Genomic DNA, 13,166 nt, shown 5'->3' with positions numbered 1-13,166 from the left:
GCACCATTCAAGCTGAGCAGCCTCTGCATAAACCAGTAGATTTAAGATGTTTCCCTATAAAAGATTCCCAAGCACAAGCTTACAATGAACTGAGGACAAGACCACAGTGAGCACCATCAACTCCCTGTCCAGTAAAAACTAAGACAGGCATGACCCTACCAGAAGTAGCTGGAAGCTTCCTCATACTTTCCCTTTGCTTCAGAGATCTGGAGCTCCAAGCCAAGGGATCAAAAACAACAAAAAGCCAAACAGCAGCTAGACAGAGCTTTCAGAGAGTTGATACTCTAACTCAGCAACTATAAAAATATAGCAAAAATAAGGGCAGAGCTGGGTCACGAGGAAGAAAGTACTCCCTCTACTCAGAGAAAAATCCATCCTAAAACCCTGTCCCCCTGGTGATTTTAAGAGGTTTCCTCGATTCAGAACCATCAAATCCTTTACGCAGCTTAGTACAGGGCATTAATTGAGCAAGCTGCAGTATCAGCATTTTTAAGTGTTGTCTTCAGTTAGTATCTCACTGTTGAATCCCGTGGTGACTTCATTCAGATGCTTTCTGTAAATAGTGCCTACCACTGGTGTCAATCACTTCACAACAAAACCAATGTTGAGAGTCTTCTATCTTCACATCAGCACCTGCTAGTGGCTTTTGTTTTACTAGCCAGTTCCACTACAGCAATTTTAGACAGGAATGGTTCTAACCATCTGAACACTGGCATGAGATTTAACAAGATTCTGTCTTCTTACTTGATCCTAATTGTTTGCCTTAGGAAATACATGGATATGCATGAACAGCAGTTTGCCATCTACTAAGAGCTGAAGCGCTTGGCTTAGTTTGTTTGTGGTAATCCCTAGGCTTGCTTTCTAGTAAATACTAACCAAAGAGTCAAGCCAAAGATAACGCCCTATTTTGTCCTCTTAATCTGAGGTGACTTCATCATGTCTAATATCTGCCTCCTGGCACTTCCTGAATAAGAGCTTGTATTCCTTATGGCTTCATAGAAGTTGAAGACAAGGAAACAGAAGTGAAAGCCCTCTTTAGTTTTTGCTCTGACATGCTGCATTTAACCACTGCACTGAAAAGCTGGTTATTTCTCTACAACTGAGAAATGTTTATCAAAGCTGAGCAAATGGAAAGAAAGCACATCAGGTGGAAAACATATTTGAAGTTTTACATAGTGTGCTTGCCCCAGTGATTTCCAAAGGAAACAATGAGTGAAGACTCACCTTCGACAGAGCAATAGCTCCAGATACAGTTCAGCAAGAACTACCAAGTTGAGAACTGTCTTCCCACTCTCCTTGCCATGTCTGAACAGAAGCACAAAGTGAACAATTTGGAGAGTATGGAACAGTTTGACAAGGATGAGGAGAAAGCTAGTCAGAAGGCTTAAGCTGACACTACCAATGAACAGGCTTAACTTAGAAGTAGTTATGGTTAAGTCTCCTCACTTTGAGTCAGATGTGGACTTTTTCTAAACTTGAAAAGCAATAATGAGGTAAGATTAGCATAGGACACCCAAGAAGGTATTAAGTCTTGCAAGGAAGACCAGTTATTCTGATACTATACCTACTTTTTCTTTAGTATATGGAAAAAGATATTCCTTTGAAATTCATGCTCTCATTCTGTAGAAAAGAATTGCTGATAATTAAGTATGAATTACTATTTAAGACTGTCATTCATTCAACAGCATAAGCATTTGTGGTTTTTAAATTGTCAAGCAAAATCAAATTCTTCTAAGTTGTATGGTATTTTCTTACTGAATTCTTCCCCATCTACTCTGAGGCTCACGGGGGGAAGTCCCTGGGTTATGCAAAGCAGTTGTGGAAGCTTTTTATTTTTAGTTTGTTTTCATGCCAGCAGAACTTGGAGCCTTGTAGGTAAATTCTTAAGAGTTCCAGTGGGAAACTTAAAAAAAAATCAGTTTATTTCTGACACCAACCACTCAAGCTAGATCAGCATCTCAAAACTTTCAACTCAAAATGTACTAATACAACAGGGTCAGTTCCAGAGATATGAAGGGCAAGTTTTAAAAACACACATGCAGATCTACTCCAAGTCAAGAGTAGCAGTTCCCACTAAATTCCAAATTCAGCACTAAATAAATAAATAATAGATTTCTAGAAAACATGCTGAGTTTTTTCTGAAGTTTACAGGCAAAACTCAGCTTGAAAGCTGAGACTGATTTTTCCTAATTGCTTTAATGGAAAAACAACAGGATAGCTTCAGCTTCCTAGGATAAGAGCTAACAACTACACTGTATCTGTACAAATTGATGTGTTACAGACAGATGAGTTACAGGGCTTTGCCTTACAGTTGCTTTACATTTAGAAAACTGCAGACCATTCATTGCAGTATGCTGATGAGCTTCAGATAGCTTCAGTTCCAATATTACTGCCAAAATGCTTCAGGTAGTATCCTGGTAAAGAAATGCTCAGCTTCTTTCTGTTCCCATTCCAGCTACTTTGGAATTCCTTCAGCTATCTATAGTTAGCAATAAAAATCTTGAAATTGAGACAGTCTTCAGTCCTCAGTGAGACAAAGACAAGAAAAGCAGCAGCAGGCAGGTTTGCACATCCACTGTTTCTTACTCCCCATCCTGTTCACCCTCAAAAGGCACGGATACTACAGACACCATGGAGAAAACGTTTAACTATCCAACACTATCAGATACATTAAAAATAACCCTGATTTTTTGGGTGTAATAACTGATAGATTATAGGTTAATAGAACTGTAAAGATCAAGACAGTTCCTACAATTAGGTTTCAACAACTCTAAAAGTGTTAAGAAAGGGACAGTTCAAGACAGTTTTCCCTGTCTGCACATTCGTTACCTTGGGACAAAGGAAAAGGACAAAATCTAGCAGATGTGGAAAGACTAAGCCTGCCTTAGACTAAGTCCAGCCTGCTTCAATGTAAAAACGTATTCACTGCAAGGAGAATGCTTAGTTCTTCAGAAGTCCCTGAAAACGAGCATCCAAATCAAACTTGGGCTGATGTGCTTCCCCATACTTCTGGGGAATAACTTTACCCATCATTGATATACCAACCCCAGCAATACAGGTTTATGACCACTTTGTAAATGCCTGAAGAAACTGCAGCTACTACCCCTTCCACAGTTCGAGCATAAGTAATGAAGAGCAAAGTCAATGTAAGAGACAGAGCATCCTGCCTCAAAGCAGCAGACCATCACTGGCTTTGCAGAGCACCTAACAGGCTGAAGTCTGCAGAGGACAGCTTTAACTTTCAAACCCATACCCAATGGTATGACTTTAGGTCTTAAAAATATTGGCTGTACTTGTACAACAGTAAAGATGGGAAGACACCTCATACATAGTACCAAGGCAGTGGGATGCTGGCAGCAGCCTTGATAATATTCATAGAAAATTCCTCCAGTGTTTACCCCTTAATCACACAAAGGATGAGCCCCTTACTAGGTAGCCCAGTCACTTATTCCACCACTCAATTTTAAGTGTTCAGATTAGCAATATCCACTTTGTAACCACATCAGGTTGTGACATAAAGAAGCAGAACAGCATCTCTAGAAAAACGTGAGGCTACTGGGTTCAACAGCCGGGGGCACCACACTCTTTCAGTTATGAAATAAACCCATGGACTTGTACACACATGCAGTGCATTTATGATATCCTATCTCATAGCAACAGCTTTCAGAAGTTAAAGCACTAACAGGACGGTTTTTGGCATATGACAACTTTCAAGCACATTTCAGATGCACTGCATCTAAATGAGACGATAGCAAAAGCACAGAGAACCCAAATGGCTACGGTTTATTACAGCAGCAGCAAGAAATGACAGCAATGCTGCAATACTGTCTTATACTAGATCCCTAGATATCTAGAACTGTGTAGCAAAAAAAAAAAAAAAAAAAAAAAAACCAACAAAACCAAACCTCCGAAAAACCCCACGCTGTGTTCCCTTCATATATCAGTCTTCATGGACTTTGATGTATTTTACTTCCTCTGAGACACACACACATAAAATCTGCCTTTCCTTTACAAGTTCAGAGCAAACTATCCTCTAGTATTCCAGACACACGATTTAGAAAGCTCCTTTTGCAACACTTGCCCACTCACTCTGAACAGCAGAGCAACAAGCCAAATGCAAAACTCCAGATAAGAGCCAATAAGAGTTGCCACTACTCTGGATGGTAGCTAGACCCAAATCACAAGTAGCTATTTGGCTGAGATATAAACCCCTTTACCTGGCCAATATCCACAAACACCAACTCATTTAATATCCTCCACGTGGAAATCACACCTAGGAGCTTCTGGCTTTTCAGTTCTCAGTTTGTACCTCGTTCCACCAACTATTTGTTTAAGCCTAAGTGTAGATAGACTACATGTAAATCAGCTTCAAAGAAACAGGAAGGGAAATGTTTGATGTACAAACTAGAGCAGGCTCTTTAATCTTCATGCTACTCAAGGGAGCCTGGGCTGCAACAAAAGATTATCATCCTATCTGCTTGTGACAAGAAACCCGTACACAGAGAAATGAGATCTAAAGATAGTGGACATCTGAACAGCTTTTCTAGGCATACATTCCTGTTGTACACTACAGGATATCACTACCTTTACCAGGTGTTCTCGCTTGAGCATGCTTCCTTATCTTCTTGATTCCTACTTCACTCACACTCCTTACAAGACACTGCCTCACCACACTTCTGCAGCTCAAGAAACAGACTCTGGTTGCTGTAAAACACCACATTAAGACTGCATTGGATGGTTTTAATCTGTTGGAGCATCAAACTCTGAAGCACTAAATTTTAAACTGAAGCATCAGACAATATCAAACTTCATGTTCTCTGTATAAATACAAATACTCCTTAACCCAATACTCCCAATACTGGAACTCCAGAAAAGTACAAAAGCAAGCACTGTGAAATATCCCATAGCAAGCAGAAGTGTAGCAGATCAGCTGATAGACTTCTCTCATCAAAAGACAGGCTATGGCTTCCTCAAGCAATTTAAGTGATTGATCTCGGTCACAGAGCAGGGAAGAGAACAGAGATGGATAACATTTTCCACATTCCTTCTAGTCTGTGACCCAGCTAATGGTAACTGGGGTCTGGTAAGCCAAGAGAAACTCTGAAACCAAATCTGCCCACTAAGTGTTTGGAACCTCTCCTACCTATTGGAGGGATCAGCACTCCCCTCTGGATATGATTCCAACTATCATTAACTGGACTAGTGGCCAAGAACAACCTCAGGAAAGCACATTACTTCATCTGTCCTACTTCCCCATCTTCCTTATTCCTATGTGCCTCCCCTTTTCCATTTCCTATGATTCTTTCAAACTCACCCATGAGACAGTCCTCCTTTTAACATCTCACACGCACACACAGATTAATGCACGCAAATTGCTTCTTTCTAACAACTCAATACCAAGATGTTTGAGACAAGACAACCCAGTTTACAAAACAATAACAGTGTATGGGTTAGTACTAAAGCAGTGAACAGCACAGTACTCTATAGAACTTACACAGTACTGTTCTCCTCACATTCATCCATGTTCTTCATTCAGAGGCAGCAGTTGGTCCTTAAGAACTCCTGCTTGATAGAGCAGTCAGCCTGGACATTCATGGCAGAGCAAGTTATCTGTCTACACTCACCAGTTCCTGCATGGAAGGAACCCCACCTACCTAGAAGAATCTGCCAACAACACTGGTGGGTTGCTACTTGACACAGCCCCAAGTCAACCTTTAGTGGTACGTGCCTATAGTAACTAGCATTATTTCCCCATCTCTAGTCACAGATGCTTCCCCTCAAGGCTTGTCCTCATTTGACACCATTCCCACCGCACAGCTACGTGCCTTTCCAGATGAGAACACCTGTCAGAAGGCTCTCAAAGGCAGCTGGCTCACCCATGAGGCAGTGGGATGCAAAATGCATGAGCCCAGCAGACGAGCACATCCTCTGAAACAGGCTACATCTGGGAGGTCACCACAGAAGAGACTGACAGTGTGGGCAGCTTTAGGCTCACAGAGGCTTCTACACCCCTGCTCTGGTGATAGAAGCACAACTGCCTCAGAGGAACTGCCATGGGAAACCATCATACTGAAGCCCATTCCTCCCAGCTGGCCCCACAAATCTTGGTTTTCACAAAGTCCAGTCAGGCCCATGTCAACTTTACATTGCCTTGGAAGGGTCACGCAAATTACAGCAAATCCCTTTACATGCTATAACTGGTTTCCCACATCATCCCTCCTCACCCCATAGGGATGTACTTTTAGTGTGTAAGCCTCTTGATCAGACAGTACAGGTCTCCCTCAGAGAAACTTGTATAAGGGAGCACAACAGCCATTGTTTGTTGTCTGCCACTGCAGAACAGGCAGCATTCATGAGTGGGCATGCCCTCTTTGCAAGGCAATGTTTCCCTCAAACAGGCAGACAACTCTTCTCAAATACTCATGAGTATAGCATGCACCATCTACAGCATTAATGCAAGAGATGAAGTTATATCAGGAGCCTACTGTGATAAAGAAAGCACAATCCCTGACAGGAGCCATGAGCCCAATTTCAAGGCAAGGCCTGGTCCTGAGGGAGCTGATTTGGGTTGGCTGCTCTCAGACTGAAGAGCCACCCTATGCCCACACGAGGCCACATACAAAGGACTCCTTTGTACAGTGGGGTGGTTATTTCCAAACTTTGAGCAGAGACTTTACTCTGGTGTGACTAGCTACACCTTCCTACGGTTTCTCTCCTATAAGCTACAAAGCTTCTCAGAAAAGAAGGTAGAGCTGGTTATCACACAACCACCACCAGAAGGGCCTCTGTGCCAGTGCCCTGCCAGCACACACAAGCATAGAAACCATCACATGCAGATGGCTTCATATGAAAACTGCTTAAGGCTAACTGTTAGTGTGAGCCCGACAGAAGAGGGAGGTAGCTCCATACACAGCCAGCACATCTCAGTAATCTCTCTGTGCAGCAAACATTTCACACGGACACCACATGCTACCCAGAAAGCTCCAGCACTGAAGCAAATCCCTTACAGCAATGGCAGCCTTGTGCTGCCTGGGCAAGAACCTAACAAATGGAAAAGCTTCTCACAAGGAAGCATGACAAATGGAGTTTTAACTCCACCAATTCTGTGATAGTAGTTAAGCTTGTAATCTAACAAAAAATAAAATTAAAAATAAAAGATAAAAAAAAGGAAGCTTCGTGGTTCAAGCTGCAAGTTACACCTTTTCCTTCTCTTTCTGAGCTTCACTTGAGAGCAAAGCAGCAAGCTGCCCATCTCACACACAAAGCCTGGTATGAGCTCTACTGCATTGCACCATCCCTCAACATTATGTCACCAGTGACTTCATGGAATCTACCTGGAGCTCTGAAAGGGAAGCTCTTATGCTGTCACACAAGTGTTACAATCAGCACAGCAGTTCTCAGACTTGCAGGATGAGCTTCAGTTTCACCTGTACTGCCTCAACATTCAGTCTTTAATGTCAGCATGAAGTTTATTGTGCAACACTTAAGTACACTGTTGGATATGTCAGCCTCAGAAGAACTGGGGATTCAGCAGCCAAGTAGGAGACAAATGAGTTTTTGTTTGGGGTTTTTTCCCAACAAAGTGATGTCGCAATTAGTTTAAGATGGCAGGATAAGAACATCTAAGATATTTAAACAGCAGTCTTAGTATTTCAGCACCACTGTACCACTGAAATGAAGTTTACAGTCATCTTACCAATTGCTTCAGGCCATCTAGAAATAAAAGAAGCCAAGACAACATCTGTTCTGCACTGATGGTTGCAAAGATTATCTTAGCACATGACTTGCGTTAGAAACTTGAAAATTAGCCCAAGAGACTATCACTATAGATGTTCCACAGCTGCAGAGCTTGCAGCCACCGCCAGCAGAAGTACATGAGCAGTTTCTCTTTCCTCACAAAATCTTTTGCTGGCCAGGAATCTTTCATTAGGTGCAGAGGTAATTAACATGAGTGAAATATTCTTGAAGTCAACTCAGAAGCTCAAGCAGTTAAAACACACTAGGACTATATAGAACAAGTTGTGTCCTATAGCTCTTTCTTGCTTAGAACAGGACCCACTGTTCTAATAGTGAAGTACTGTAATTTTTAATACTTCTCCACCCAAGAATGAATCCTGTTCCTCAGCACAGCTGCATAATTTTTAAAAAGCAAGTCAGATCAGCTTGTTACTTTGCAAGGGATTTGGCTATTTAACATTAAAGGTCCAAATATGAACAAGAAAGGGGAGAAAAATCATTACTACAGTTTCATGTTTAATTACAGTTTCTACTTAGGCAAGAACAACTATCATTCAGACAAAACAGAATTAACTCCAAACAAAAGCTATTTATCATAGAATAACAAATCTGTCCTGTTAGGCAATGCTTTTCTAGGCACTTACCTTAAGTACTTATTTCTTCACTAAAACGTTTCCTCTGTTACTCATCAGCTTAGACTGTTGCAATGTGATGATCCAAGCTCAAAACAAGCACCAAAAGTCAACTGCCGAAAGCCCATTCTAAGTACCACTCTTCTAGATCTCCTTCACACACAGCCTTGTATTATTATTTTATGTCTTTCCCCAATTTCTTCCTACCCCAAAGGAAACACTGTCCCTAATTTCAGCAGGGTGTTCATAGGACACCTGCTCTGCAGAGCCCTACCAGCAGCATTGCTGTGAGGACACAGCAGAAGTTTCCTCCACCAGGCTGCTTCCTCCAGGGGAAATGCTGTTCCCTCCAGGGGAAATGGCAGCAATGCAAAAGCTTTTGAAGCCTCTTTTACTAAGGTGCTCATGTGAGGTTCTAACTAGTAACCAGCTGTAGAAGGGAGTTCACATTGATCTGTTCTACTCCAGTTTAGGCTTCAGGACATGTAGGTATCTTCAGAGTTTCACTATTTACTATCTTCCATTTACAGCATCACCAAACTGAAGCCAGCATCCTTTTATTGTGAAGCAATATGCAATACATCCCGTAAGTACGTGTAAAGCTAGGAAGACCTTTATAGCTAACGCTTTCCTTTCCCATTTCGTAGTTCTCTTCAGTCAGCTGGGGAAGTACAGAACCCCCATCTTCCACAAATTCGAGGCTGCTCCTAACTTCTGATTGTTGCAGTTACGTTTTGCTTCTGCTGCAAGCACACACCATTTTCCTATTCTAGTTTTTGTTATTACTGCCAATAATAGCTCTGCTATAAATGGAGCAAGTTCGCAATGGTCAGGAGTCGGCCTCAAAGCGCAGGGAGCCTACAGGAAACACAGCTCTATCTTTCTGAACTAGAAAGCCAAAGGTCACAATTCATTGTCCAAATGGGGAAAAGAGAGCTTAGTGGCATGATCTATTTAATCTGCCATGAGAGTGCACTGCCCAAATTCATCACACAGTAGGAGATGCAAGAGCCGGCACACTCAAGCTCCCCATATTTCCAAGCCAAGATGTGGGGTCAAGGAGAAGAAATGACAAAACTTGGCTTGTCACACAATTCCTCATCTCATGCTAGCAGAGAGAAAGAGGCATGCAGGAAGGGAATGTGAATAGAAAAATAAAGCCTCATTATCTTTTTCCACAAGGAAACATTCTTTAGACACAAATACACACGTGCACAGCAAGAGTAGAAGTGATCAAGCAATTGCTTCACAGAGCAGACACTTTATCCTAGAGTCTGTCAAGTAAAGAATAAAGTCACAATAGCCTCAGACTTCCAAGACATTCAGCTTCCTATGGGGATTTACTTGGGACAATTATTAACTGTCAGTACAGCAGATATACAAAAGCCAGATGTTCCCTATAGGTCACTGACACTTTCGAAGCCTAAAGTGATTCATGTCCCTGCTCAGCTTTACTCTTAAGAGGAAACACCAAGCTTTGTACAACATCTTTTGAGAGCCAGAGGTACCTCAGCAGGCCAGCAGCTATCAGCTGCTCTTGTAATTTACTTTAGTATCCAAATGGTCATCTCGCTGCACCTGAAAGTTTGTTCCTGCACTGACACAAGAAATGTACATCTGCCTGTTTCTCTATGCTGCCCTTAACTTTTCACCAGTTTCAGCCTGAAAGCTGAGTGGAGTCCTCACGGCAGCCTACAGCTCCTCACAATGGGAGCACGGGTGAGCTCTCTGGTGGCAGTGGCTTGATCTGAGAGAATGGCATGGAGATGCATCAGGAGAGAGTCAGGTGGGTACTAGGGAAAGGATCTTCACCAGAGTGGTGGGCATGGAACAGACTCCCCAGAGCAGCAGGTGTGGCCCCAAGCTGCTGGAGCTCAAGGAGCATTTGGGCAACACTTTCAAACGTGAGGTTTGAATTCTGGGTGGTGTGTGTGGAGCCAGGAGTTGGACTCAGTAACCCTTGTGGGTCCCTTCCAACTCAGGATATTCTGTGATTCTATGACGTAGGTCATATTTCTCTGTTTACACATTCAGTGACACTGCTGGTTGCCCAGATTAGCAGAATACTGCTGTAGTAAAGAGGAAATACAAGAATAGAAACAGATCAAGAACTTGTTTCAAGTATTACTGCTGCTTATTTAAAACTAATCAAGAAGAACTGGATTACATGAACAGTTCCCTTTTCTGTATTAATTGCTGGCCAGTATTCTCCCTGCTGCTTACCTTTAAAAGCATTTGAGTTTGCACGTATTGTATTTCTAGAGCCCACCATACAAAAAGTGGCATGAACATGTAAATATCACTCCTAGCAGTTGAACACCTTCAAGATTAGACCCCAGGACTGCAACACTGACCCCAGATTCCAGGGAAGGTTCCTGAACAGAACACAGTCCTCATCACAAGTCCTTCTGAGAAACAGTGGTATAAGTCTTGGTAGTCATCATAAAAAGAAAAAGAAAAAAGAAAAATTCAGTGCTTTCTGATGCGCGTGGGAATCTATAGTACAGTGCCTTTACACCAGGTAACAGTTACACAGGCAATGTCTAATCACAAGAAGAGAATAAGCCTAGGGATCTAGCAACATGGTTGCGAATGAGTGTGCCAAATTGCATGTTGGTAGGCAGAACACTTGGCAGCATGAAAATACGCTTCATGCTTTATGCACAGAATATCCTGGAAGTCCAGAGTTTTCCACTACAGAGCTCTGAAGTTACAATTTTAAGGCAGATCTTTCTGCAGAACCACAGACAGTGGTGCTCACTTCAGCCAATCCCCTTCCCCTCAGTCACAAAGGAGGGAAGAGTAAAATCAGTTCATCATTTCAAGCAACAAGTAAACCAGAAGTCCTTGGTACTTGGAGCTGTATTAAGGGAGCTGAAGTAGATAGTCATCCATTCCATAGATGACACAACACATGGAGCAATTAAACTGCCTTGTAAAGCACAGCATATAAAAGTAGCCTATACGGAAGCTGTTTGATAGACAGGCTCACTGTACAATCATGCACTGCCGACTGAATTTTCTGTTTTGTTCTTTGTCTCAGTTGCTCCTCATTGAAGCATTCAGATACTATTAGTGATTTAGCACTCCAGTCACTCTTGCCTCCCACCCCAAAGCTCCTCAAATGTGGTTCTGCTCCAGACTCAAGGACTAGGTTTGCTGTCAGGTAATAGAGACGCATGCATAAGCAGCCAGTGGTTCCCTATCCTTCAAAACAGGTCTGCGAGGAATTACGATGCACACTAAATCTAATCTGCCACTTCCTAACAGCTGCTGTTACACATCTGGCCATAAAAGAGGCTGTAGCCGAACACCAGGACAGAACAGCAGCCAGTGTGCTTTCTGCAGTCCTGAGAAGCACGTAACTGCCCTCATGGTCAAACATCAGCTCTAACAAACTACAGCACTGCGCTCAAACCCCTTATTGTTATACTCTGTCTGAGTAGGGATTCCAAAGCCTTCTGATCTTGCTTAACCACGGTAGAAGTTAATTAAGTACTGCATTTCATAACACTTCAGACTGATGGGTCAAGAATGCACATGGCCAGTGCATCCAACATGCCTGCAGAGAGATTGAGCTTTTCCACTTACCCAGAACTACGTTCCTGCAGCCTTGGCTGAAGAAGAGAGCTCTCCTGCTACCCCATCGCGGTGCAGCGGCGGTAGCGCACGGGGAGGACCATATTTAGAAAAGATGCTGGGTTCTCCCCCAGAGTACCGTAATTGTATGCTAAGTGAAATTAACAGCCCCAACAAGAGACAGACGTTGTCAGATTAAGAAAAAAACAGAGCTAGTCTCCTACAGGGAGCAGTCTGGGCCGAAGGCGTCTAGCTTTATTGCTGGGATTCATTTAATCCCTCCTTGGGAACATAATGAAAAAGTCCCGAAGCTACGCTCTGGGAGCGACTACCTCGCGACGGGCAGCATAAAGCGCAGCCTGCTCACGCCTCCCTCCCTCCCTCCCGCACCCACTCGACACTCACACCGACGGCCGCACCCCGGCTCGTACCCAACCGAGAGCGGATGCCCCCGGGGCTGCGCGCCCGGCACGGGACCCGCCGCGGGGCTCCACCTGCGGCGCCGCCGGTGCCGGCGGGAGCGGGGCCGCCCGCAGCGGGGCGGATCACTTACCCGGGGCCCCGCGGCCCGGTGGCCGCCACCCTGGGGCAGATGCGCCAGCAGCAGCGCCAGCAGGAACGGGCGAGCCCCCGCACCGCGCCAGGCCCGGGGCGGCATCGTCCCTCGGGGCGGGCGGCGGAGGTGCGGCGACGACGGCGGCGGCGGCGCGGCGGAGCTCGGCGGCCACCGCAGGCTGCTCTCCCGGGCGGCCGCCCCTGGGCCCGGCGGCGGCGCGTCCGTGGGCGGCGGGCGGGCGGTACCCCGGGTCGGCTCTGCCCCTCCCGGCACGGCAGGTTACCCGCCTCGGCCATGGGGATGCCCGTTATAAAGCCGCGGCGGGGCGGGGCCCGCCGGCACGGAGCGGGGCGCGCGCCCATCGCAGCGCAGCCGCCGCGGGACGGAACCAATGGCGGGGCGGCGGGGCCATGCGCTCCGCCCTGCTGCCGGGCGCGAGGCGGGCGGCGCAGGTTGGCCCCGGGCGGCGCGGAGCTGGAGCCGGGGGCGGCACCTGAGGGGCAGCCCCGCGCGGGCGCTGACTGCGAAGAGGCGGCAGGTCTCCCTTCTGCTCAGCGGCCGCTTCCCCCCGCCTCGGCTCAGGGCTGACGGGAACCGCGGAATCGTAGGGACCTCTGGAGGTCATCCAGTCCACCCCCTGCGTGCTAGAGCAGGAAAGCGTC

The 13,166-nt window shown here is 45.1% G+C and overlaps 1 protein-coding gene across 4 annotated transcripts in view; it reads right to left on the bottom strand.

Annotated features, from left to right (window-relative positions):
• SMOC1 (SPARC related modular calcium binding 1) overlaps window positions 1-12,672 on the bottom strand; it is a 119,494-nt gene extending 106,822 nt beyond the window's left edge. The window contains exon 1 of one of the 4 annotated variants that reach the window (XM_065754635.1): window positions 12,502-12,672. In XM_065754635.1, coding sequence (XP_065610707.1) covers window positions 12,502-12,606 — 105 coding nt within the window. In that variant the 5' untranslated portion in view covers window positions 12,607-12,672. The remainder of the gene's footprint in view (window positions 1-12,501) is intronic. The other 3 variants (XM_065754618.1, XM_065754609.1, XM_065754627.1) reach the window with 3 other exon arrangements.
• Between the last annotated feature and the right edge of the window lie 494 nt (window positions 12,673-13,166).

The sequence above is a fragment of the Cyrtonyx montezumae genome, unplaced genomic scaffold (assembly GCF_038088225.1).
Source record: "Cyrtonyx montezumae isolate F1298 unplaced genomic scaffold, pur_monq_1.0 scaffold_10, whole genome shotgun sequence".
NCBI lineage: Eukaryota > Metazoa > Chordata > Aves > Galliformes > Odontophoridae > Cyrtonyx > Cyrtonyx montezumae.
The sequence above is the reverse complement of the archived record's forward strand: the minus strand, read 5'-3'. Positions and strand labels throughout refer to the sequence as shown.